Source organism: Chiloscyllium punctatum, chromosome 3, assembly GCF_047496795.1.
Source record: "Chiloscyllium punctatum isolate Juve2018m chromosome 3, sChiPun1.3, whole genome shotgun sequence".
Classification (NCBI taxonomy): domain Eukaryota; kingdom Metazoa; phylum Chordata; class Chondrichthyes; order Orectolobiformes; family Hemiscylliidae; genus Chiloscyllium; species Chiloscyllium punctatum.
In genome coordinates, this window is record NC_092741.1 from 159086114 (window position 1) to 159112434 (window position 26321).

Consider the following 26321-nt stretch of genomic DNA (forward strand, 5'->3'; position numbering starts at 1 on the left):
TTAGATACTTGCAAAGGTTTTCAAGTGATCTGACCTGATAATTAACTATTTTTTTGTTTATGCTGCAACTTAAGTGCTCCAGCACGGTGGCTCAGTGGTTAGCACTGCTGCCTCACAGCACCAGGGACCCGGGTTCGATTCCTGGCTCGGACAACTGTCTGCGTGGAGTTTGCACATTCTCCCCGTGTCTGTGTGGGTTTCCTCCCACAGTCCAAGGGTGTGCAGGTCAGGTGAATTGACCATGTTAAGTTGTCCACAGTGTTAGATGGATTAGTCATGGGTAAATGTAGGGGAATGGGTGGGTTGCTCTTTGGAGGGTCGGTGTGGACTTGTTGGGTCAAATGGCCTGTTACCACACTGTAGGGAATCTAATCAAATCAAACTTCAATAATGGCATTAGATATATATTTCAAACCACACTTTGTATTCATTTTTCTCTTTACAAGATGTGGAAGCTACTTCATCACCATACAGTTCTTTCAAGAACTATGACTCTGTAGATTCACATTCCACACCATTACTATGTGCAACCTTTGATGTCCCTATTGATTGTGTTTATTGCCAGCTCCATCCTCTGCAGTCTATCCAACATCACACCCACTACATTCCACCATTAAAAATATATAGTTAAAATAAAAAATATAAAGATTTTGCTGTCACCACTTGATGCATAGCTGTATTGTTTTAATCCAATGCCTTGTAAAATTTGAGCACAGGCCATAACTAAAACCATTATAAATGTCAAGTGTTAGGCTGGATTAAATGGTACTTCATTACTAACAAGAAGAAAAGCATAGATCACAAAACAGCATTGCCGGGTTTAACTGTAAACTATATAACTTTTCAATCCAGGTTCTTGACCTGCACAAACTCTGATCCATGTGCAAAAAAAGTAGGTCACAGTTAACTGAATGTCAGATGATAAAACAAAGTGAAAGGTCACAGCTGGTTTGGTTGTTCAATGACATTCTTTCAGATGCTCACGCATAAGAAAGATAAAAGTGTTCACAAGCACAAGTGAGCACCCCTCATTACTCAGGCACCAAATCCCTGACATAGCTCTTACCCTCAAAGCCTACCAAAGTTACATATTAAAAACTGTAGAAAACTTATGGCCAAAGTCACCCCCAACTGTTTTCACACAGATTTTCCTGGCTGGTCACCAAGATCACAGACAATGTTGACGACTGACAATGGTTAGAGAAGAACACAAAGCAGCGGGAAGTTCAAAAGAATAAATCTGTACAGAGGGCAAAAATGATCCAGATATCAGATTACAAGTTGTGACATAACCGCTAGATAACTGTTAAACAATAGGAGAAAGTGAGGACTGCAGATGCTGGAGATCAGAGCTGAAAATGTGTTGCTGGAAAAGCGCAGCAGGTCTGGCAGCATCCAAGGAACAGGAGAATCGATGTTTCGGGCATGAGCCCAGGTCATCTCCTCTGCCCCTCTCTCACTGCACACCCCAGGTCATCTCCTCTGCCCAGATTCCTGAAGAAGGGTTCATGCCTGAAACGTTGATTCTCCTGTTCCTTGGATGCTGCCTGACCTGCTGCGCTTTTCCAGCAACACATTTTCAGCAGCTGTTAAACAATAACCTGCTGCTAATAAGAAATTGTGAAAAATTCAAGTTAACAACAAAAATGAGCATTAGATTAGATTAGATTAGATTAGATTACTTACAGTGTGGAAACAGGCCCTTCGGCCCAACAAGTCCACACCGCCCCGCAGAAGCGTAACCCACCCATACCCCTACATCTACATCTACATCTATATCTACCCCTTACCTAACACTATGGGCAATTTAGCCCAGCCAATTCACCTGACCGGCACATCTTTGGACTGTGGGAGGAAACCGGAGCACCCGGAGGAAACCCACGCAGACACGGGGAGAACGTGCAAACTCCACACAGTCAGTCGCCTGAGGCGGGAATATCTATAATACACTCTTGTTCTATTTGAATGGCAAAGGTCAGAGCTGAATGAAATTCTAGGGGATTCAAATCAGATCTCTGGTCACAAATCCAACAGGAGACTATCGGAATCTGCTGTATAGCCTCACAGCCATAGAACCAGGAACCTCCCGAAATGTTCTGACAGGATGCTGCTGAAAGTCTGCTGGAACATCAGCAATGTGTAATATTTTCTTAACCTTTTCAACTGCATCTTCCCCAGAGGTTTAGGTAGAGGCAGCATGACTCACAAAATGACCAGAACAGACTGCCTCTTCAGTCACCCACAAAACACAATGAACACCTGTATATCTCAGAGTGTTTCTGCTGGGCTTTACACAACCCCAGTCAGCCAGCAGGGCTCAATGCACACAACACAAACCACAGACAAACATGATACCCAAATTCTGACCAGTATGTTCAAGAGCAGCTTACATACACAAGTTAACCATTCATGTGCTGAGCTCAATAACATATAATAACATATCTATTACATACTAAATTCAATAAGTTTACACAGGATTTGGAGTTATCCTCAACGCCAGCATTTATTGGTCACCCTCATTGTCGTTAAGAATTTGGTGGCTGCAGTAAATCATAAAGAGGTCAGCACAGAATAGCAGTTCCCTGACTGGACCAGGTTAATAACCCCAATCAGGGAGCCCCAGCTGACAGATATAAACAGGAGTTTCAGGGGTTCTGTTCATTTTAGGAGCTGACTCTATGCTAGCTGGGTCAGTGTCATATACTGTCCACATGTACATAAAGGGGGACTTGATAACGGGATACTGGCCTTTGTGGAGTTATTCCAGTGATGACTAGAGTAGGATTAATGATGTAACCATGCGAAAGTGGCTACTCGGTAAAGCCAAACTGGACTTTAAACTGGGACTATTACTGGCTTCATCATTAGAAAATGCAGCAAGTGGAGCATATGAACTACAGGGCATTCCTATGGAAGTGGACACCCTCACCAGTCAGATTGAGCATGGGGAACACCACTTGAGTGAAGGCAATTGTACAGCCTCACTCAGGACATATTCTGAACAGAGAGACTCACAGTCAGCTCCCAGCAAAACCCCAAAACAAAGCCAAGCCTCAGCCAAACAGTTAGAAGCAGATTGAGGATCCAAGCTGGCAAATTGCTGTCAGTATACGGACTTGAGACAATAAGAGAGTCCCACTGGTCCGGGAATGAGTATGTGGCTGGTATCCAGGGGAAGGCACACCCTGGAAGGTCCGCCTACATCTTTGGAATAGTTATTTTGGGTTTGATTTGGATGTTGGATCAAAATAAACGTCTGTTTAATTGGTCTCCCAGTTCTAATGGGGGTCAATACCAGCGGGGCCATTTCACTGATTGCAGAACCACTCTTTAAAGAAATTCCTCTGGACTCTAATCCTTAAGTTTATGCAAGACCTTGGCTTATCTGAGAACATAATCTGTAGGGGTTCTCCAGTATAAGAGTACAGTGGCTCAGTGGTTAGCACAACTGCTTCAAAGCGCCAAATACCCGGGTTCGATTCCAGCCTCAGGCGACTGTCTGTGTGGAGTTTGCACATTCTCCCAGTGTTTCCCTCCGGGTGCTCCGGTTTCCTCCCACAATCCAAAGATGTGCAGGTTAGGTGAATTGGCCAGGCTAAATTGTCCGTAGCATTCAAGGATGTGTAGGTGAGGTGCATTAGTCAGGGGTAAATATAGGATAATAGGGTAGGGGAATGGGTCTGGGTGGGTCACTCTTCGGAGGGTCAGTGTGGACTTGTTGGGCCAAATGGCCTGTTTCCACTCTGCAGGGATTCTATGATTCAATGAACTACAGTAACAGTCTCTTATGAGAAGCAACTGGTGTAAGTTCCCACTGACTGTTGTAAAAAGGCTTGGTCCCAAGCTTGGTGGGTCAGAATTGGTTGAGAAAGATTCAGCTTGATTTTCTAAACAAAAAATGTTCAGCCAAAGGCTGCCAGAGTGAAGTTCTAATTAAACTGCCAGATGTGTTTCAGGAAGGTCTAGGGACAATCAAAGGAGCCAAGGCCACATGGCATGTTGACCAGGAAGCAATTCCAAGATTCTGCAAGGCCCACCCAGTGCCATCTGCCTTACGGGGAAAAGTCAGGGCAGGAATCAGGAGGCTGGAAAGTGAAGGGAGTTTCATCTTTTTGGAAGATCAAGTGAGGGCAATCAAACATCTGTACCGGAGCTCTGGCCTTTCCTTGGGTTGGTGAATTATTGTGGAAAATTAATACATAACCTGACTTCTATCACATCTACTATTGAATAAGGGTCAGCCCAGGAAATGATCTTGTAGCCAAGGTGTAGCCTATAGGGAAGTGAAGAGACAGCTATTACCATCTAAGGTGTGATGACCCAAAGCGAGATGTGGCGCTGACATGCAATACTGCCCCGTACAGTATCAGCGTTGTGTTGGCTCACCGTGGGCCCAGTGGAGAGGATTGTCCAATAGCGTATGTTTCCTGGACTCTGGCTGACACTGAACCAAAACACACCCAGATAGAAAGGGAAGGTTTGCCAAGACTGTGGAACTGTCTGACAACACAGATGTAAATTTGTAACATTAACAGGCCACAGACCCCTGTGAGGGTGACTTAAAGAGATAGGGCCCATAGCTTCAGGTCAAATTCAGTGGTGGGCCCTTATTCTCAAAGTGAAAATTACTGGTTGGAGCACATCCCAGAGGCCAAGTGGCAAATGCAGATATCTTGAGCTGCCTCCCACTGGCAGATACACCAACCGATAGTATCGCCACTGGAGGAGACCATTCTGGTTTTACACTTTCCGGACAGTCTTCCCATCACCGCTGACAATATCAGACTGTTGACACAAAATGATCCGATTGGGTCAAAACTAAAACAGCTGGTGGTGGTAGGGGAAACAAAAAGGGTCGTTATGTCCAGAACCGAAATCTTTCTGGACACAGTGAGCCCAGAATCACAGTCAAGGACGGCACATTATTATGGGGAGTAAGAGCAATTGTCCTAAACAAAGGTCGCCACCATTTTCTGGCTGAACTCCACCAGGGTCATCCAGGGGTTTCCAAAATGAAGCTGTTGGCGAGAAGTTACAGGACTGGACGCTGACACAGCCGTGTTGGTGACGCAGTGCCCAGGGTCCCACTGGGACAAAAATTACCACCAGCAGGTCCCCCACATTGTGAGAATGACCGAGTAAACCCTGCACGCAGTTACACATCAATTATTCAGATCTTTTCACAGGCTCAGTGTTCTCAGTCATTGTGGACACCCACTGGAAGTGGCTGGATGTGCAGAGAGTTCCTTCGGCAAACACAGAGACAATGATTGAAACATTTTTAGCATCATTTACAACACCCAAGTTGCTGAAGTGTTGCTCACAGACATCATTTATCAGCAGGGATTTCAAGTATTTCCTGAAGTCGAATGGCATGTAAGGACAGCTCCTTACCATCCACCATCCAACGGTCTGGTGGAAACAGCTGTCAGAATGTTAATGGCAGGCTTAAAGAAACAGCCTGCAGCTTCACTAGATACAAAACTGTCCTGATTTCTGTCAATTATAGAACCACCCTTACACAACAGGGACAGCTCCAGCAGCGTTGCTGATAAGGAGAGGACTCTGCACCAGGTTAAACCTGATATTCTTGAGGGTGTGGGAAGGTGAAATGGCAGCAGAATGCCAAAGCCAACCAGATGCCATCTCTAAGGAAGAGAGACAGTTTACTTCAGGGGATGAAGTTTGGTGTTGAAACCATAGAAATGGCCCTGCATGGGTAAGAGACATGGTCAACACGAGGTCAGGTCCCATGATGTACAAGTTCAGGAAGGTGAGGGGGTCCTGAACAAACACGTGGACCACAGGAAAGCTGCAAACCCACAAACCGGGGCAGGAACAAACCATCCCGGGCCCCTCAGAACATCCAGAAAGTCTGTCAGAGCCCATGGCTTCTCCCCCTCCGCCAGGCGTCGAAGAAACCTCTGAGGGTGTGAAGGACATGGCAGATATCACAGCCTTGACACCGTTACCACCTGAAGATGATGAGGAATTTCTTCTAAGATGCTCCAAGTGCTAGAGGTGAGTGACAGTCCAGTACCTGGCGCTAGGATCCGGGGCAGAGTCAGAGGAGCAAGACCTGGTGTGAAAACACTGCATGGAGAAGCTCCAGGACTCAGAGGGGAAGGAATGTAACGATCGTAACAAAGGTCAGACATGTGGACCTCACAGAATGAGTTCCCTGACTGAGGCTGTTATCCCTGTCCAATCAGGAAGCCCTGGCTAACAGGCATACACAGAATGTGGGTGGGTTTATTGGGTATTTTGAAGACTGGCTGTACTTAGCATGTCGATGCATTGTATATCGATACAAGATCTGTACAATCAAACTTTTAAATATTAATCAATTTGAACCCCACAGCAGATGGAGAATCTTACTGGAATCTTCACTCTCTAATGTAATTCTTTTATTTCACAGGAAAGGAAAATTGCTCCATTTTAAATGTTAGAGTGTACAAATTGCTTAGTTATAATAAAACTAAATGTGTCTATGAATAAAAAATAAAATAGGAGTGTCAGGAGTGCGGTTTACCCGAGGAGCTGGCTCTGTGCTAGCTGAGTCAGTGTCATATACTGTCCTCGTGTAACTAAAGGGTCACTTGGGGACAGGACACCAGCCTTCATGGAGTTAGTTCCTTCTTGAATTCCAACAGTCGATCACAGACTCATAAAAGATCTTCACAGAAAAAGGTCATTTGACCCATTCAATCTGGGCTGGTCAGAAACAAGCACCTAACCATTTTAATCCCATTATCCAGTTGTCTGTTTGGTGAAGGTAGTCCCATAGTGCTAGCAGTGAAAATACAACAGTGAAGAAACTATGTTTACTTCAAGTGTCACTTCCCAAGATGGATATTTCTTTTGACTGATCATTAATTTTCAGTTCACATGGATTTGTACCACCTTAGGAGGTTAAAATAGAAGATTATAACGTTTAAACAGGCCTGGGTAATTCCAGTTTAAACATGCTATTCCTACTAACATAAATGTTCTTATGCAACTGCTTTTATCACTGTAGGCCATTTTAATAAATATATTAATTCTTTCTCCAATTTGGATCTTCAATTCCCTTTCAATGCATCAATTTCAACAGGATTATCATGTTGCTGGCCCTCTCATCTCTTTCTCAGGTTCCTAGTTATGATAATCTATGGCCATATCAGTGTTCGTGAGGGGAGTGCAATCCCAACACGACACACCCAGTTAAGTAGAGGTCATTAGGAAGATTTGAAGAGGAAGAATCCTGAGCAACTTTCTCTTCTTCGATTCAGGGATATGGAGTCCAAAATCATTATCCTCATGATTAGCACAACTCCATCAGCAAACTGACCATACACAATCTGGATGCTTCCTGTTCTGTAGTTCAGTATTAACCACAGTGTATATTTGTACATTGCATTGTCAAGATTATCACATTTTGCTGGCTTTGTGCAAGAAAGCATTGGAAATTGGCACACAGCAGTGTGGAAGACAGCTACACTTGAAGGAATGAGTCTTTAATTAACCTATAATGACCAAATTATGTTATTTATTTCCCTGATTGATAGGAGACTGTAGGCACACGTTATTTCCATCACACCAGTCCAATTATTTATGCACTTTTATAGTGATATGGCCAACAGCAGCTGCCCATTCTATGCATGACTGCCCTTTCCTGAAGGTGTTGACTCATGATGAGGTTATATTAGCAAAGGCTGACAGGAGGGACCTGCTGTATCTCAGGCAGTTCTTTAAGTATGGACAAGATAGTCATATCATCAAAGCCACAGAGCAAGCAGTCTTGCCTCTATTGACAATTGCGTGTACACATTTCCCAGCAGAAACCACTATGAAACACTCTGAAGCAGATTCTCTGCATTTCCTTGACTTATCAATGTCAGTAGCAGCTTTCTACATGTTACCCTGGCTGGTGTTTGCTCGTTTGGTGCAAATTGGAAATAAAATTTGTGACAGTTACACCCGATTATGTAACTAGCCAACAGACTGTTGAGAGAACTCAACGACTGCTTAAAAAATAAACTGCAGGTATTATAAAGAGACACCTGGTTTCATCAAAATTCAACTTCACACCCTAATCATATAAAAAAACCTCTAATTCATTACTTAGTCAAAACAAATCATTTGAAATTACCACAACATTTACTCTGGAAATGTGATCAGTACAGATAAGAAAATACTGACATTGTGTATGGATCCTGCACGATTTCAGTGCTAATATTTACATTTTGTGGGTGGAATCAAATGAAATTGTGCTAAAATTAGTGGAATGTTAAACATAACTGAACTCCTAACCGCTTTGCCATTTACCAACTGCTTGCCCATTGCTCCCTAGCCTCCTTTTGAAACCATTTTGGTGATCAATATTCACAATGTTTACATAGTTACTGAATTTCTCTTTCTGGCCAATAAAAGAGAAGTGCAATTACATAGAAACATAGAACAATACAGTGCAATACAGGCCCTTTGGCCCTCGATGTTGCGCCGATCCAAGCCCACCTAACCTACACTAGCCCACTATCCTCCATATGCCTATCCAATGCCCGTTTAAATGCCCATAAAGAGGGAGAGTCCACCACTGCTACTGGCAGGGCATTCCATGAACTCACGACTCGCTGAGTAAAGAATCTACCCCTAACATCTGTCCTATATCTACCCCCCCTTAATTTAAAGCTATGCCCCCTCGTAATAGCTGACTCCATACATGGAAAAAGGTTCTCATGGTCAACCCTATCTAACCCCTAATCATCTTGTACACCTCTATCAAGTCACCCCTAAACCTTCTTTTCTCCAATGAAAACAGCCCCAAGTGCCTCAGCCTTTCCTCATACGATCTTCCTACCATACCAGGCAACATCCTGGTAAACCTCCTCTGCACCCGTTCCAGTGCCTCCACATCCTTCCTATAGTATGGCGATCAAAACTGCACACAATACTCCAGATGCCGCCGCACCAGAGTCTTATACAACTGCAACATGACCTCAGGACTCTGGAACTCAATTCCTCTACCAATAAAAGCCAGTACGCCATATGGCTTCTTCACCGCACTATTTACCTGGGTGGCAACTTTCAGAGATCTGTGTACATGTACACCAAGATCCCTCTGCTCATCCACACTACCAAGTATCTGACCATTAGCCCAGTACCCCATCTTTTTGTTACTCATACCAAAGTGAATCACTTCACACTTACCCACATTGAACTCCATTTGCCACCTTTCTGCCCAGCTCTGCAGCTTATCTATATCCCGCTGTAACCTGACACATCCTTCCTCACTGTCAACAACTCCACCGACTTTCGTATCATCCGCAAACTTGCTCACCCAACCTTCCAGCCCCTCCTCCAGGTCATTTATAAAAATGACAAACAGCAATGGTCCCAAAACAGATCCTTGCAGAACACCACTAGTAACTACACTCCAAGATGAACCTTTACCATCAACAACTACCCTCTGTCTTCTTCCAGCCAGCCAATTCCTAATCCAAACCTCCAACGCACCCTCAATGCCATACCTCCATATTTTTTGCAGTAGCCTACCATGGGGAACCTTATCGAACGCCTTACTAAAATCCAAATGCACCACATCTACTGCTTTACCCTTGTCCACCTCCTTAGTCACCTTCTCAAAGAATTCAATAAGGTTTGTGATGCACGACCTGCCCTTCACAAAACCATGCTGACTATCCTTGATCACATTATTCCTATCCAGATGTTCATAAATCCTATCCCTTACAATTCTCTCTAAGACTTTGCCCACAACAGAAGTGAGGCTCACCGGCCTATAGTTTCCAGGGTTATCCCTACTCCCCTTCTTGAACAAGGGAACCACATTTGCTATCCTCCAGTCTTCTGGCACTATTCCTGTAGACAACGAGGACATAAAAATCAAGGCCAATGGCTCTGCAATCTCCTCCCTTGCTTCCCAGAGAATCCTAGGATAAATGCCATCAGGACCAGGGGACTTATCTGTTTTCACCCTTTCCAGAATTTCCAACACCTCTTCCCTACATACCTCAAAGCCGTCCATTCTAATTAATTGTGACTCAGTATTCACATCGGCAATAATGTCCTGTTCCTGAGTGAATACTGACGAAAAGTATTCATTCAGTGTCTCCCCAATCTCTTCAGTCTCCACACGCAACTTCCCATTACTATCCTTGACTGGACCTATTCCTACCCTAGTCATCCTTTTATTCCTGACATGCCTATAGAAAGCCTTTGGGTTTTCCCTAATCCTACCAACCAAGGACTTTTCATGTCCCCTCCTTGCTGCTCTTAGCTCTCTCTTCAAATCCTTCCTGGCTACCTTATAACTCTCAATCGCCCCAATTGAACCTTCACGCCTCATCTTTACATAGGCCACCCTATTCCCTTTAACAAGGCATTCCAATTCCTTATTAAACCACAGATCCCTCATACGACCCTTTCCTCCCTGCCTGACAGGTACATATTTATCAAGGATACTCAATAGTAATTCTGAAAATGTCAAGTTCCACTCATTGTGCAGTTACCACTAGTATCAAAGTAATTTCCTGATGGTAGCTGCAGTGAACAACAATACAAACTGCTGTAGCTGTGTACATGATTTCTCAAGGCCTGCCTGTTTGCAAGATTACTCTGCAATAGCAGACACAAGAGAGGTGTGGAGCTATTTACTACAAACTTAAAAATTCAGCAATTTCTCCTGTGATGTTCACTCTATTCCATTCAAAGGCATTTTTAAGCTGCAGTATTATTTCTGCAATGATTGGTCACATTCAGGTCTGCTGTAAATTCAGTGTTACAAGATATGGTCAGTGAATTTCAAAATCGGCCTCAGGAATGATAGAAAACAATTTCAGCTTTAGTGAAGAAAGAATGCAGCACTGCACACAAATGCCAGATTTATTTGCATTTCAGAAAAAAGGTTACAGAGTTAAAGTGACTGAAGAAAACATGAGTTTGGGTTCCTCCCACATAGCAACCACGACAAGTGGGATTCTGCATGTTTATAATGTTAGTCACTTTAACAGACTAGATTTTCTAAAACACACAAGTTTCCAACTGAGTAACAGTACTCCTTACCTTTGTACTGATCAGAATAAAAGTTTTTATGTAACATTTTCTTTTTCAGACTAAACCTCTGAACGGTTGAAGCTGCTGCTGTTCTTTTTTTTGTCGTTTCCACCTCCTAAGCTCATTGGTTGAATAGCACAGTAATGCAGTTTATGTCAGCGAAATAAAAGTGTTTCTTTGAAAAAAAAGTGACATTTCCGCTTTCTGTAACTTTATTTCTGTACATATAAGGAAGCGGTTGTTGATTTTTATCAGCAAACTTCCTGTATCAAGAAGAATATGAAATACATGATGTCATGTTGAAAATGCTACAGGCAGAATAAAACGATAACTTTGTAATTTTGCAAACAAGTTGAATGTGCAATGGAGCCAATTGCTCTCAGAGTAACTAGCAACTTTTAGATTGTGCCTTTCTATTTCTCACTGATTCACAAATCTCTATCCTGACATTGCTTTAAAATGACTTCAACTCCAGGCTCCACCCCTTACCCCTTTACATAGATCAGTCATCTGAATTTAGAGTCTCTTAATTGTCTTTGATGACTTCGTCCAATTCCATGGCTGTTGTCAGAGCGACTGTCTAGAGGTGCCAAGTCAGAGCAGATGACCAATCTCTTCACTTTGCTTCTTCTCAACATCACTGAAGCTAGTGGCTGAACACTGTACAAAATTCAGGCACCTATATGTGTCATTTGGATTAATGTTTGCATCTTGAAATCTGGAAACCACAGAGCTGTTGTTATACCCAAATCACTTGTTCTGAAACACAAACTGTCAATACGAATGGGAAATGACCAATTTAAAATTACTTCCCTTTTACTGATACTTTATGAATTTGTGCTCAACAATCAATTGCCAATATTAATTCGCCAAGTCTTGACAAACAATCAGAACTGTGAATGAGGAACTAGATTCGATGGAGAGGGGAAGAAGTAACAGTCACTGCATTGTATTTACTTCCTGTATCTTGCATTTGAAAAACATTTTGTACTCACAGGTGCCAGTTTCTAGTAAAAAAGCCTGCTGTGCACTCACCTAGAAAGTGTATCACTGAGCACCGACACTGTCAACAACAACTGACAGACTCTTACATCTGTGGACACATCCTGTCGACAAAATCTAATTTTAGTCATACATTCTTGCCATCAAACCCTTCCATTATAAACGTCCAAAAGGGAGGTGTCAGATACTCCAGGTTCAAGTACCATTTCACTAAAGACAGTGCATTCCTAATGAGGCCAAACAGTTGAATATCAGTCGATGCTAAGAATCAAATGATTCTTGCTCAGCCTTGTGATGGAAAACAAACCAACACAATTTTCAACACCCGATCACAAAATGCCGGGAAATGTGGATGTTGCTACAGCAACTCAATATCTCTCCCAGAAGGTTTGGAAGGAGAAGGACAGGACTTTTTTAAAAAATGTTTACACATATATTTGAACAGTCCATGTAAACTTCTCCAGTTTTTAATTACACCTTTTGATCAGCTGTGGTATTAAAGTGTTTCTATAGTGGCAGAGTGCTACTACAGTATCTCAGTTTAAATGTTAGCTTTCAGCAATAGTTGTGCAATAAACTAACTTTTCTCTTGTTTGAGGCTACTGGTTATGTTTAAATTAAAACAGAAAATATGAACTGTTTGAACAAGCTATGAAACTTCATGTTTCAGGGACCTGGTGTGGTTCTGACACAGGTTAGGCAGGTTTTGAGATCCATTCATTGTTACACTAACGCGTTTAGTGTAATTGAAGTGAGCATTATAAACGTGGGTTTGAGTTTATAAAGAAAATTGTCTGTTTAACCTTCTTGTATTGTCATTATACCCATGAATGACGATAATGCTATACCACTTCACATTTGTAAATCTCAGCTCTCGAACCTGTGCTGGTGATAAACACTACAATTCGAAGCAAATACAGGCACCAAAGTGTCAGCAGGGGACTCAGCCCAGTCGATTCGGACTGCTCCAATGTGCTCTATGGAGCTTTCAATGGCTGAACACAGGACTTCTGTCCCACATTCAGGAGGAAGTCCCACGTCAGACAGCCGTTGGCCAATCAGAGTGGTCAGTAAGTCTGCGAACAGAACCATGCTACAGCAGTCATCACAGCCAGTCCCTGAGGTAAAGGGGATAATGGAAGCCAAACTGAAGGTAAGAGGGGGATCTCAGCAATGAGGAGAGTGAAAAAAAGAGTAAGGGAGCTGGGATTGACAGATAGTGAGGAGAGTTAAAGGCGATTAAGATCTTGTGGGGCCTTGCCTCTATTGGACACAGGAGTTTGGACATTTTTCTGCAGTGGATATAATAGCAATGAAGATCTGATAAAGCATAGTGGTCACTTAGTCATTTTAGCAACTCAACAGGCTGCTGAATGCCTGCACCTCCCACTGTAAAATGGAAAACGGGGCAGAGGCAGGAATGCATTGAGAAAGTCACATGCTGCATTTAATGAGCCCGTCTTCAACCTCACCAAAAACAGACCATAATACACAACCCTCTGGGTCAAATCTTATGGTATTCTGGCTAAGTGCAAGTTACATTTTTGGAGAAATTCTTGCCTGAAGTCCAGCAAGATTTCTCACCTTAGCTTACCAAATCTCTTCATTAATTACCTTCTGACTCCTATAGCATCTCTCAAGTCCCAATTTCACCTCAGCTTACCATGTGCTATTTCCAGAACAACTCCCCATTGACCAGATATCGGCAGAAAGACCAGCATCCCTTCTATCCGCACCATCTGGAAAAGCACTCTACATCCTGACAACTGTTGGCAATCTGTAATGCTATGGCACAGAGCTGACATCTCATTGCACACACAATTCCATTGTCCCTACTACTTGTTGTTTAGCTACATTCCACCTGAACACTCCCTCTAAGTCACTGCTGGTCTGACGAAAATGTCCAATGGACACCCACATCTTGTCATGTCCAGTAGGAAACATTACATACAGACAAACCATTGGACAAATCCAGATATGGGCTTTTCTTTATGGTCTTTAAACAGGAACAAAAACAAAATCAATAGAAGCTGCTGTTCACCCCATAATGTCAACTAAATGGTGGCATGATGATCAAAGACTATCCATCAGTCCAATAAACATTAGCATAAATTTGAAAATTTGCAATAAAGGTGAAATGTCTGACTTTAAAATGAAGACTAATTTATACCGGAATTCTAATCTCTAGTACATATCATCTTGACTCAGAATGCACGGACCCATTGAAACTCAGGACGCTGAAGTTTAATAGAAATTGCTGGAAAAACCCAGCAGGTCTGGCAGCATTTGTAGAGATAAATGAGAATTAATGTTTCAGGTTGAATGACCCTTCCTCAGATCAATTAACTCTGATTTCTCTTCACAGATGCAGGCTCAACCTGCTGAGCATTTACAGCAATTTTTATTTTTGTTTCTGATTTACAGCATCTGCAATCCTTTTGGTTTTTATACTGAAAATCAAATTTGCTGAATATACTAAAGGTCATCTATCTGCCTCTATTTCCAGTCTCTACAACTTGATTTACTGTTGTTACACTTTTGACACTGTATGTAGGTCAAGTGTTTCTCATTATAATCCGATTTTCAGATGTGCGTGAATGTTTAATCACTCACACTGCACTAACATAACTAACTCAACTAGCTGTCTGTGGAAAACTACAGGAAAGGAAAATTACAGGTTTGTTAAACCATCCCAGCTGTTGCAAATAGTATCACGACTTGCCTTGATATATATGTTCTGGCTTACTCAAGTTTCCAGTTAATATCAAAGACATTATCCAGCAGATGGATTCAAAATTTGAACAGAAACAGCACAATTTAATGTGATTTGTCACAGGTTGGTAGGAAATACACCAATGTCTGATCCAGAAAGGGCAAGTTCAGTTTACTTGGCTGGTTCCTCATTCTTAACACAATTCCCACTTTCATTGTTGAATTAAAAAGATGCAGTTTCCAATTTAAAAAAAAAACTAGATGTTATGGTCCACAGATCTTGCTGAAATCTCCAGGATTAATGATGGCCATAGTTATCAAAAAATCGTTGATGTGAGCAAAATATATTACAGCCAATATGAAACAGATTTTACATTCAAAATTGTGGACATATTTCAACATTAATACAATCAAATTCCAATAATCAACTTTTTCTGCTGAAAACGGAATTACCAGGGATACACTTACAAAAATTATACAATGGTGCCTTTGGTAATCATAAGTGCAAAACAATAGGGATAGCATTAATTGGGGCATAATGATAGTGTAAAGACTTCCAGCTCCAACGTTCTGTACACAGTTATTGGGGTCAGTGCATCAATCAGCAGATTGACCTCCAGTTCCAAAGGTCACAACCACACAGAGGCCTTTGGGTCCTGCACAGAGGGAAGGCTGGGTTAAAGGGTGCATTTTTCTTCAAAAGGTAATTGAGAGAGATTTGTATATCAACAGTAAAGGGTCTAACATGAACCACTGTAACTGGATCCAATTCTGGGTAATAAAGCTGGACAGATAACAAACAGTGAGGGAGTATTTTAATGACAGCAACCACAACACAGTACGTTTAAAGTTTGTTCTAGAAAAGGAAAAGGTTGGTCTGCAATAAAAGGGTTTGAACTGGAGATGGCAGATTTTATTAAAATAAGGCAGGATCTGGCCAAAGTAAACAGCTAGTTTGATTAGATTAGATTAGATTACTTATAGTATGGAAACAGGCCCTTCGGCCCAACAAGTCCACACTGACCCTCCGAAGAGCAACCTACCCAGCCCCATTCCCCTACATTTACCCCTTCACCTAACACTATGGGCAATGAAGCATGGCCAATTCACCTAACCTGCACATTTTTGGGCTAAGTCTACAACAGAACAGTGGGAGCCATTCAAAACAGAATTTGTGAGCAGGTCCAGCATGTTTCCTCGAGGATGAAATGTAACAACAACAAACGCAAAGAGACCTGGATATCTCAGAATATTCATGACTGGATAAAAAGGAAAAGACAGGCCTTGAGCAGGTACAAAGGGAACAACAGGAGCCTATTGGAGGAGAGTTCAGGGGGGGAACTGAAGAAAGGTGAACAAAGAGGTAAATAAGAAAACACTCGTGGATAAAATTTAGGAGAATCCCTAGATATTCTGTCATATATATTAAGGGAAAGAGATGCACCCATTAGTGACCAAGAGGGTGAGCGAGAGAACATTGATACGGTGTGAAATGAGAACTTCACATCTGTCTTCACTCAGGAAACGGAGAATGTAGGTACAGAGCTTGAGAAGAGGGATGGGGAGGTTCTTGAGCAGTTTGACATTGGGAGTGAGAAGGTATCAGAGATTTTGAAAATAGACAAATCCCCAGGTCCGCATGGCTTGTATCCCAGGCTGCTGTGGGAGGTGAGGGAGGAAATTACAGAACTCAGACCCAAATTTTTAATTCCTCTGTGACCTCAGGGAAAGACGAGACAACTAATATGGCTTCATTTTTCAAGGAAGGTGGTAGAGATAAACCAGGGAATGACAGACCAGTGAGTTTCTCATCAGTGGGAGAGAATCTATTGGAGAAAATTCTGAAGGACAGAATTAATATCCACTTACAGTGGCAAAGTTTGATCAGAGATAGCACAGTTTGTCAGAGGGAGGTCACACCTAACATATTTGATATGCATTTTTGAGGAGGTGACCAAATGGAGAGATGAGAGTAGAGCAACTGATGTAGTGTATATACCTTTGACAAGGTCCCACATAGGAGACTAATTAAAATAAAGGAGAAAGTAAGGACTGCAGATGCTAGAGATCAGAGCTGAAAATGTGTTGCTGGAAAAGCGCAGCAGGTTGGGCAGCATCCAAGGAGCAGGAGAATCGATGTTTTGGGCATAAGCCTTTCTTCAGGAATGAGGAAAGTGTGTCAAGCAGGCTAAGATAAAAGGTAGGGAGGAGGGACTTGGGGGAGGGGCATTGAAAATGCGATAGGTGGAAGGAGGTCAAGGTGAGGGTGATAGGCCGGAGTGGGGTGGGGGCGGAGAGGTCAGGAAGAAGATTACAGGTTAGGAAGGCGGTGCTGAGTTCGATGGATTTGACTGAGACAAGGTGGGGGGAGGGGAAATGAGGAAACTGGAGAAATCTGAGTTCATCCCTTGTGGTTGGAGGGTTCCCAGGCGGAAGATGAGGCGCTCTTCCTCCAACCGTCGTGTTGCTATGGTCTGGCGATGGAGGAGTCCAAGGACCTGCATGTCCTTGTTGGAGTGGGAGGGGGAGTTGAAGTGTTGAGCTACAGGATGGTTGGGTTGGTTGGTCCGGGTGTCCCAGAGGTGTTCTCTGAAACGTTCCGCAAGTAGGCGGCCTATCTCCCCAATTAAAATAAAGGTAAAAAACATGGGATCCATGGCAAATTTGACAAATTGGATCTAAAATTGTTGAATGGTAGGAGGAAGAGGGTGGAGGTAGGAGGCTGTTTGTGTGGTTTGTGTGACTGGGACCTGATGTCCAGTGGTGTACCACAGAGATGAGTGCTGGGTCACTTATTATTTTTCATACATATATAAATGATTTAGAAAAATGTAGTGGGGATGGTAAGATGATTGGCTGACTGCTTGACAGTGAGGAAAAAGTGGATTACAGGAAGGTTGGTTAGATGGGCAGGTCAGTGGCAGATGGAATTTAACCCAGATAAATGTGAGGTGGTATACTTTAGAAGAAGTAACAAGACAATGGATTACTCAATGAATTGTAAGACATGAGGAAGCTCAGAGGATCACAGGGATCTTGTGGCATTTGTCCTGGACAGGTTAATACAGTAGGTAAGAAACCATATGGGATACTAGCGTTTATCAGTCATGGTGTAAACTATATGAGCAGGCAAATCACGATGGAGCTATACAGCACTATGGTGAGGCCACAGTTGAAGTACTGTGTGCAGTTCTGGTCCCCACACTATAGGGAGGATGGGATTGCAATGGAGCAGGTGCAGAGGAGATTCATCAGGATGGTGCCTGGGATGGAACTTTTCAGTGATAAGCTCGGGCTGTTTACATTAGAGCAGAGAAGGCTGAGTGGGGACTTCAGAGAGGTGTAGAGGATTAGGAGATCCATGGGCAGGGTGGATCGGAAGCAGCTGTTTCCTCCATTGTAGGGCCAATAACAAGGGGAAATCATATTAAGGTAAAAGGAGGGAGATTTCAGAAGGGATTTGAGGAAAACATTTTTCACCCAGAGCATGGTGGGAATCTGGAATGCACTGCTTGGATGGTAGCAGAGGCAGAGTCAAGAGAGTGGTACTGTAAGAGCACGGCACGTCAAGCAGCATCCGAGGAACAGAAGAATTTGCTCTTCATCAGGAAGGGCTTATGCCCGAAATATCGACTCTCCTGATCCTTGGATGCTGCCTGACCTGCTGTGCTTTTCCAGCTCCACACTCTTGACTCTGCCTCTGCCACCATCCAAGCAGTGCATTCCAGATTCCCACCATGCTCTGGGTGAAAAATGCTTTCCTCAAATCTCTTCTGAAACCTCATCTCCGGCATCTGCAGTCCTCACTTTCTCCATAGTAATTGAGGCAGGAAATCTCAACCTTTAGGAAGTATGTAACTGAGTACTTGAAACGTCATAACATACAAGTTATGAGTCAACTGCTGGCGATTTGGACTGCTGGAAATAGGTTGGTGCTGACATGCTGTAGAAACAGAGCTAAATGTTCTGTTAAATGGACCCAGCTCTACTGTATTTTAACATTTCTCATTATTGAACATATTTCACTCCTGAGTTTCCCAGTCGTTATTTCCTGCCAAAGTCAAGATTTCCTAACTAGTACAAACATTGAAAACAAACAGTAAAAATGCAAACTGCCTTTTCTTAACCTCTCTTAAGCTCTGACCTAATGACGGTTCTATCCATTCGTCTCGATCTTTAATATGTATCCACACGTATAAAATGGTAAAATGCAAATACAGAACATGGCTGAGCTTGTTAAAGCAGGAACATCTTGAGTACACAGTGTAAACCACACTCCAGTCCTATGTTGCTACTGATGACATCTTGGTGCCCCAGTAACCACATTGAACAGTTACAACCATCCTCAGCCAACCACAGGCTGTGACTCAGAGCGAATGAACCAGACGCCAACAGGAAGTCACTTTCTTAAAGTCACAGGACACCAATTCTCCCTGGTCATTATAGACAGAATACAAACTTTTCAAAAAAATTTTAAAGCCTTTATCAAGAATGCAAAACTGATTTCCTGAAGTGCAGAGATGGTTTCATAATTATCAGTATTTTAGACAACATCAAAACAGAACAAGCTTGAGGAACTTGGTGACCTCTGCAAGCCATATGGTCCCAGCATGTTCCAGATCCTTCATGGATTGTGCATACTGGAAATCTAAACCCAAAACAGAAAATACTGGGAGGTACTCAGCAGTTCGGGCAGCAAAGTCTCCTCCAATTCTTTTGGCGTATGTACTTGATATCTATCTTAATTCTAAGGTCATGCTTTCAAGGCGAGAGGTGAAAAGTTTAAGGGGCATATACGCGGCAAGTACTTTACACAGAGGGTGGTAGGTGCCTGGAACGCGTTGCCAACAGAGGTGGTAGAGGCAGGCACGGGAGATTCATTTACGATGTGTCTGGACAGATGCATGAGTAGGTGGGGAGCAGAGATGCTTAGGAATTGGGTGACTGGTTTAGACGGAAGATTTGGATTGGCTCAGACTTGGAGGGTAGAGGGGCCTGTTCCTGGGCTGTAAATTTTCTTTGTTCTACTGTTGCTTCATACATTCCCCCTGATGTGAAACACATTAGAACATAAGAACGAGGAGCAGGGGTAGGCCGTCAGCCCCCTTCCAGCCTGCTCCACCACTCAATAAGATCATGGCCAAGGTTTTCATGGCCTCAGCTCCACTTGCCCGCGTTTTCACATTTCCCCTAATTCCTTCATTTTTCAAAAAGCTATCTCCCTTTGCTTTAAAAGCAATTACTGAAGTAGCGTCAACTACTTCCCTGGGCAAGGAATTCCGTAGATTAACAACCCTCTGGGTGAAGAAATTCCTCCTCAGTTCAGGTCGAAACCTGCTTCCTCTCATCTGGAGGCCATGCCCTCTTGTCCTAGTCTCACCCACCAATGGAAACATCCTGTCTGTTTCTATTTTGTCGATTTCCTTCATAACTTTATATGTTTCTGTAAGACTCCCTCATTCTTCTGAATTCCATTGAATATAGACCCACTCTAGTCAGCCTCTCTGTATAAGCCAAACCCCTCAACCCCAGAATCAACCCTAGTGAACCTCCTCTGCACCCCCTCCAGTGCCGGGACATCCTTTCTCAACTAAGGAGACCAAATCTGCACACAGTATTCCAGGTGTGGACTCACCAGCACCTTGTACAGCTGTAACATTACCTCTCTGCTTTTAAACTCAACCCTTTAGTAATGAAGGACAAAATTCCATTTGCCTTCCTATTTACTTGCTGTACCTGCAGACCAATCTTCTGCAATTCATGCACAAGGACACCCAGGTCCCTCTGCACAGCAACATGCTGCAATGTTTTACCATTCAAGTAATAACCTATTTTGCTGTTACTCTTACCAAAATGTATGACCTCACATTTGCGAACATTGTATTCCATCTGCCAGACCTTTGCCCACACACTCAATGTATCCATATTCCTCTGCAAAGTTTCACACTCCTCTGCACACCTTTGATCTGCCACTCATCTTAGTGTCATCAGCAAATTTTGACACTGCACACATGGTCCCCAGCTCCAAATCATTGATATAAATTGAAAATAGTTGTGGTCCCAACACTGATCCCTGAGGCACACCACTAATCACTGACATTTTATTGCATTAGAGTGCTGCTTAAACGTAAGTTACTGCACAAATGTAAGAGTACTTGTGCAAAGGCGATGAACTTACTGGCAAGAGAAATATTGTCCCACAGTTGTTAGGATAGCAGCTTCCATTGCATGGCAACCACATGCAGTAGCACTACAGTTAATTGCACAACTCCTTCATGTTTGAAACTAAGTTCAAACAAAACCAAAGACATTTTCCCATCATTTTTACTACAATGCTAGCAACAATTCCCAAGAAGATGCTCCCTACATTTTAAATTAGATAACATGCTGCTGTGAATTATACCACACATCATACACATGTTAATGGGCATGGTGGCTGATTAGCATCACAGATAAAACCAGATAACTGGATTGGTACCAAAGCACCGAATGTTCAAGATCTTAAACAGTAGTTTTTCTTTCCTGATAAATTTTTTTTAAGCAATTGAGAGCTCTATACTTAAAACTTACACTTTTGAATGTGTCACTGTTGGATTGGGCAGTACAAAGTTAGAAATCACACAACATCAGGCTATAGTTCAACAGGTTTATTTGGAAGCACTAGTTTTCAGAGCACTGCCCCTTCATCAGGTGGTTGTGGAGTATAAGATCATAAGACAGAACTTATAGCAGAATTTTACAGCGTGATGCAACTGATATTATATATTGAAAAACACCTGGATTGTTTGTTTAGTCTTATCATGGTCATTCTAAAAGATGAGACTTAAACAATCCAGGTGTTTTTCAATATATAATATCAGTTGCATCACGCTGTAAACTTCTGCTATAAATTCTGCGTCGTATGATCTTATACTCCACAACCAACTAATCAAGGGGCAGTGCTCTGAAAACTAGTGCTTCCAAATAAACCTGTTGGACTACAACCTAACTTTAATCTTACAAATATAAATTAACAGTGCTCTATTCTGAGGTTTAGTTTTACAAGAATGCTTTTCTTTAAATCAAGAAAACAATCTAATTATGTTATTGGTTCAATAAGGCACACTCATTAACAAAATATAGATGATAACTGCTTGAATCCACCTCTAATCCATTCATAAAATAATTTCATGCTAATCCATTGTTTCTTCTCTCAAGATGGCAAACATTGAGTTACAGAGTCATAGAGATCTACAGCACAGAAAAACAAACCCTTATGTCCCAGTCCTATTGAAAAAGTGAGCAATCTCTGACAGGTTTATTGTATCTCTGGGCTATAGGATAGAGTGTTTAATCCAGAGATTGTTGAACAGAGTTGACCTACATTCCATGAATGAAATTGAAAGAAAAATCTCTTATAAAGATAAACATTTATTTCAAGGATTTAATCCTTATAAAACAAACATTTCAAACATTTGTAATCAAAGCCTCATATCAAAGACAATTAACCAATTTATAACCAATCAGAGCTGTCAATCAAACTGAATTTACTGCATCCGCCCACCCCCATGTGATATTGAAAGGTGGTGGGAACGGTCTAGGAATACTTTATAATCACAGCCCTCAGGCTAAGTCAACAAACATTGATTGAATTTGCAAACACATTTCATTCAATCAAGTCACAGTAAAACTTTCGCTTTTCAAATTAATTGACAACTTAACAGACCCTCAAGTTTTATCCACCTTTTACACATAATAGTTACATAATAATCCCAAAGTGGTTCCTAATCCTCTCCAAAGAGAAACTTGGTCCTCTCCAAATAACTTGAGAAGATTTAGACCTTTTGCTCAAAATGTCTAAAGTCCATGAATAATTTTTCAGAAACACAGATGACACTGTGGGAAAATTGGGAGGGTATGAATCTTCCAAATTGGTGCTCCAGTACCATTCTTTTGACTTAATTTAATATTGTCACATGCACCAAGACACATTAAAAAGTATTGCTTTGCATGCTATCCAGATAAATCATAACTTACGTAAGTACATCAGAGGAATAGAACAAAGTGCAGAATATAATGTTACAGCTACAGAGGAGCCTTGATGTGGAGGTGCTGGTGTTGGACTGAGGTGGACAAAGTCAGAAGTCACATCACCTGACGAAGGAGAAGGGCTCTGAAACTTTGCAATTTCAAATTATCTGGTTGGACTATAACCTGGTGTCGTGTGACTTCTGACTTTAGCTACAGAGAAAGTACAAATAAAGATCCACTCTAATATGAGAAGCCTGTTCATTAGTCTGATAATAGCAGGGAGAAGCTGTAAATCGTGGTTGTAGCACAGAACTTTTCCAACTCAGCAAAACATCTGGCCAAAGAATAACATTGATCCATTCCAGTGATGTAAACTTACATACAAAGCTACTTTCCATTTATCCACACTTTAAATTTGTATTTAGATTTTTTCAAAAATCTGCTATGGCATTCTCACATTTCATATTATTTTGTAACAACTGTAACTTTTTTTGAGAACTAAACTTTTACAGCTCCGCTGGGGAGTATGAAAATTGCTAGAAATTGGTCTCGATCAAGCTATTGCGATTAGTTATCCCTCTACATGCAGTTTCCCACCATTGCTTTGTGGCAGAGGTCCCCAGGTATTTCCAATGAAAGTGGCTGGAACAAATTAATCAGGTCACTTTTTTGGAGAGGAGTTTGAGGAGTGGGGATTGTCTGTCCTATCAATCTTGACCTCCAACTCCTTACAAAGATGTTTATCAAAAACATAATTTCAAGAGTATATCTTTGGTTAGAACTGTGGAACTCTTTGTAGAATCCTCCAACATTTTCCAAAAGATTTATGTGAACAAGGATAATGCTTCACATTTCCATATTAATGGACACTAAGACATGTAACAAATGCACCCCGTGAATTTGCTCATGCTACCAGAGCTGCACATTGATACAATTTGTCCACATTTTACCCTTTAGTCCTTGTGTTTGAAACAAAAAGACCAGGTACCCTGAAAATTGGTCATATTATGTTTTAGACAAGAGAGCAATGGAAAAAATGAGGAATTGCTTTTGCACTCAAAACTTTCATCATGAATGCCCTAATACTGTTTGCAAGTTGAAATTGTTCTCTACTTAGACATGTTCTCTGGCCCCACCTTGGTTTAATTGTGCCCATTGGAAGTCTCTACCAGGAGCCACACACAGATTTCCTTATGGCTATCTCATTGGTGACCACTTAGCCAGCAATCAGAGCTGTGATTATCACAGTAACAAAAATTACAAGCTCAATGGAGAATTGGGGAAACTGGACAGTTCTCCAGGAAAGAGAACTGAAATCAACCAGAAGAAATAAACGTCCATAGATTAAAGCAAGTACTGAAGCAGTCAGTACTGGGGCACCTTTTAGAAAATACCAAATAATCAGGCACCATGGTTACAGCAACATAATATCCATCCCCAAAGATTATAGCCTGTAAATAAAATCAATTGAAAATGTCACCCTAGATATGTTCAGCACAACCTACCACTGTCACACATGACGGGCAGTTCAACTCAGTGAAGATGCAACTTTTACAGCAACAGTTGGAACACCTGCTCAGTTAAGAGATTAACAGCCACAGGACAATAGAAACAAGGGCAGAAACACTTAGAAAATGTATTAATGAGAAGGGACTTCTTTTCTCATTTACATTGGCAGTATATTGTAAATGCTAATTTTTCATGTTTCACTCTCAATTGGTGTCTAATAGTCACTCATCTGAGTTAACAATTACTTGGTGCCTATGCAATAACTTCTCACATTCAGTACTTTATCTTCAGTCTCCAACTGCTCTGCTACCAGACTGATGATGATAATGGACCAGATTCTGTTGCAGCAGGCACCTTAATGGTAGCTGTCAATTGTTAGATTATTTGAGTAAATTCAGATTTAAAGATTCTTTTTCCTATTAATAATGGCACAGCAAGGGAAATGGAGCATCAAGAGAAGGGCAAGAAACAACTGAAATTTGATGGATAAAGAACTGGCTGGACAGCAGGGGATAGAGAGTAGTAATGGAAGGGAGTTTCTCAAAGTGGAGACCTGTGACCAGTGGGTGTTCCATGGGGATTAGTGCTGGGACCACTGTTGTTTGTGATATACATAAATGATCTGGAGGAAGGTACAGGTGGTCTGATTAGCAAGTACACAGATGATACAAAGATTGGTAGTGTAGCAGATAGTGAAGGGGACTGTCAGAGAATACAGCAGAATATAGATAGATTGGAGAGTTGGGCAGAGAAATGGCAGATGGAGTTCAATCCGGGCAAATGCAAGGTAACGCATTTCAGAAGATGCAATTCAAGAGCTAACTATACAGTAAATGGAAAATCCTGGAGGAAAATTGATGTACAGAGAGATCTGGGTGTTCAGGTCCGTTGTTCCCTGAAGGTTGCAACGCAGGTCAGTAAAGTGGTCAAGAAGGCATACAGCATGCTTTCCTTCATCGGACCGGGTATGGAGTACAAGAGTTTGGCAGGTCATCTTACTGCTGTCTAGAACTTTGGTTTGTCCACATTTGGAATACTGTGTACAGTTCTGGTCACCACATTACCAAAAGGATGTGGATGCTTTGGAGAGGGTGCAGAGGAGGTTCACCAGGATATTGCTTGGTATGGACAGCACTAGCAATGAAGAGGGGCTGTGTAGGTTAGGATTATTTTTATTAGAAAGACAGATGTTGAAGGGGGACTCTGATTGAGGTGTACAAAATCATGAAAGGTATAGACAGGGTGGATAGCAAGAAGTTTTCTTCAGCCCCCCCACCCCAGAGTGACAAACTCAATTACTAGGGGTCACGAGTTCAAGGTGAGAGGGGAAAAGTTTAGGGGAAATATGCTGGAAAGTGCTTTACACAAAAGGGTGGTGGGTGCCTGGAAGGCGTTGCAAGTGGAGGTAGTAGAGGCGGTCACGATAGCAGCATTTAGGATGTATCTAGACAGATACATGAATAGGCAGGGAGCAAAGAGATACAGATCCTTAGAAAATAGGCAACAGGTTTAGATAGAGGACCTGGATCGGCACAGGCTTGGAGGGCCGAAGGGCCTCCTCTTGTGCTGTAATTTTCTTTGACACTAACGAAGGGTCACTGGACCCAAAACGTTAACTCTGCTTTCTCTCCACAGATCCTGTGAGACCTACTGAGTTTCTCCAGCTATTTCTGTTCTTCCTTCAGATTTCCAGCATCCACAAATCTATTTATTAACATGAAGTAATTGTGCAGGGACAGAGAGAAGCATAAATTAGTGTAGGTAGTTTCTTTGTTAATCCCATAGAAATAAAGCAGGATTGAGAGAAGAAAGGATTTGATTAAGAAAAAGGAGATACAAAGAATTTATTAAAACATTAAAGCATTTAAATTTTAGATGTTTGAGATTTCCAACAACAAACAATGAACGAGGCTTCATGCTTGTAACAAATAATTGCTAGTGTTAGAGAGGGTGATTTACACTAACTAAGTTATCACATTGCTCAGAAGGTACATATGCTTATAATGACAAGACTTCAATCTCTGAAGTTAGTTCCA

The 26321-nt window shown here is 42.0% G+C and overlaps 1 protein-coding gene across 9 annotated transcripts in view; it reads right to left on the reverse strand.

Moving 5' to 3' along the window:
- Nucleotides 1–26321, reverse strand: part of asxl2 (ASXL transcriptional regulator 2) — a 344573-nt gene that overhangs the window by 82363 nt on the left and 235889 nt on the right. Inside the window, exon 1 of one of the 9 annotated variants that reach the window (XM_072563292.1) lies at nucleotides 11062–11147. The exons of the other annotated variants lie outside the window; for them this stretch is intronic. Within the exon in view, the coding sequence (XP_072419393.1) occupies nucleotides 11062–11098 (37 nt within the window). The 5' untranslated portion in view covers nucleotides 11099–11147. Of the gene's footprint in view, nucleotides 1–11061; nucleotides 11148–26321 lie in introns of those variants that run through there. 9 annotated transcript variants of the gene reach the window in all.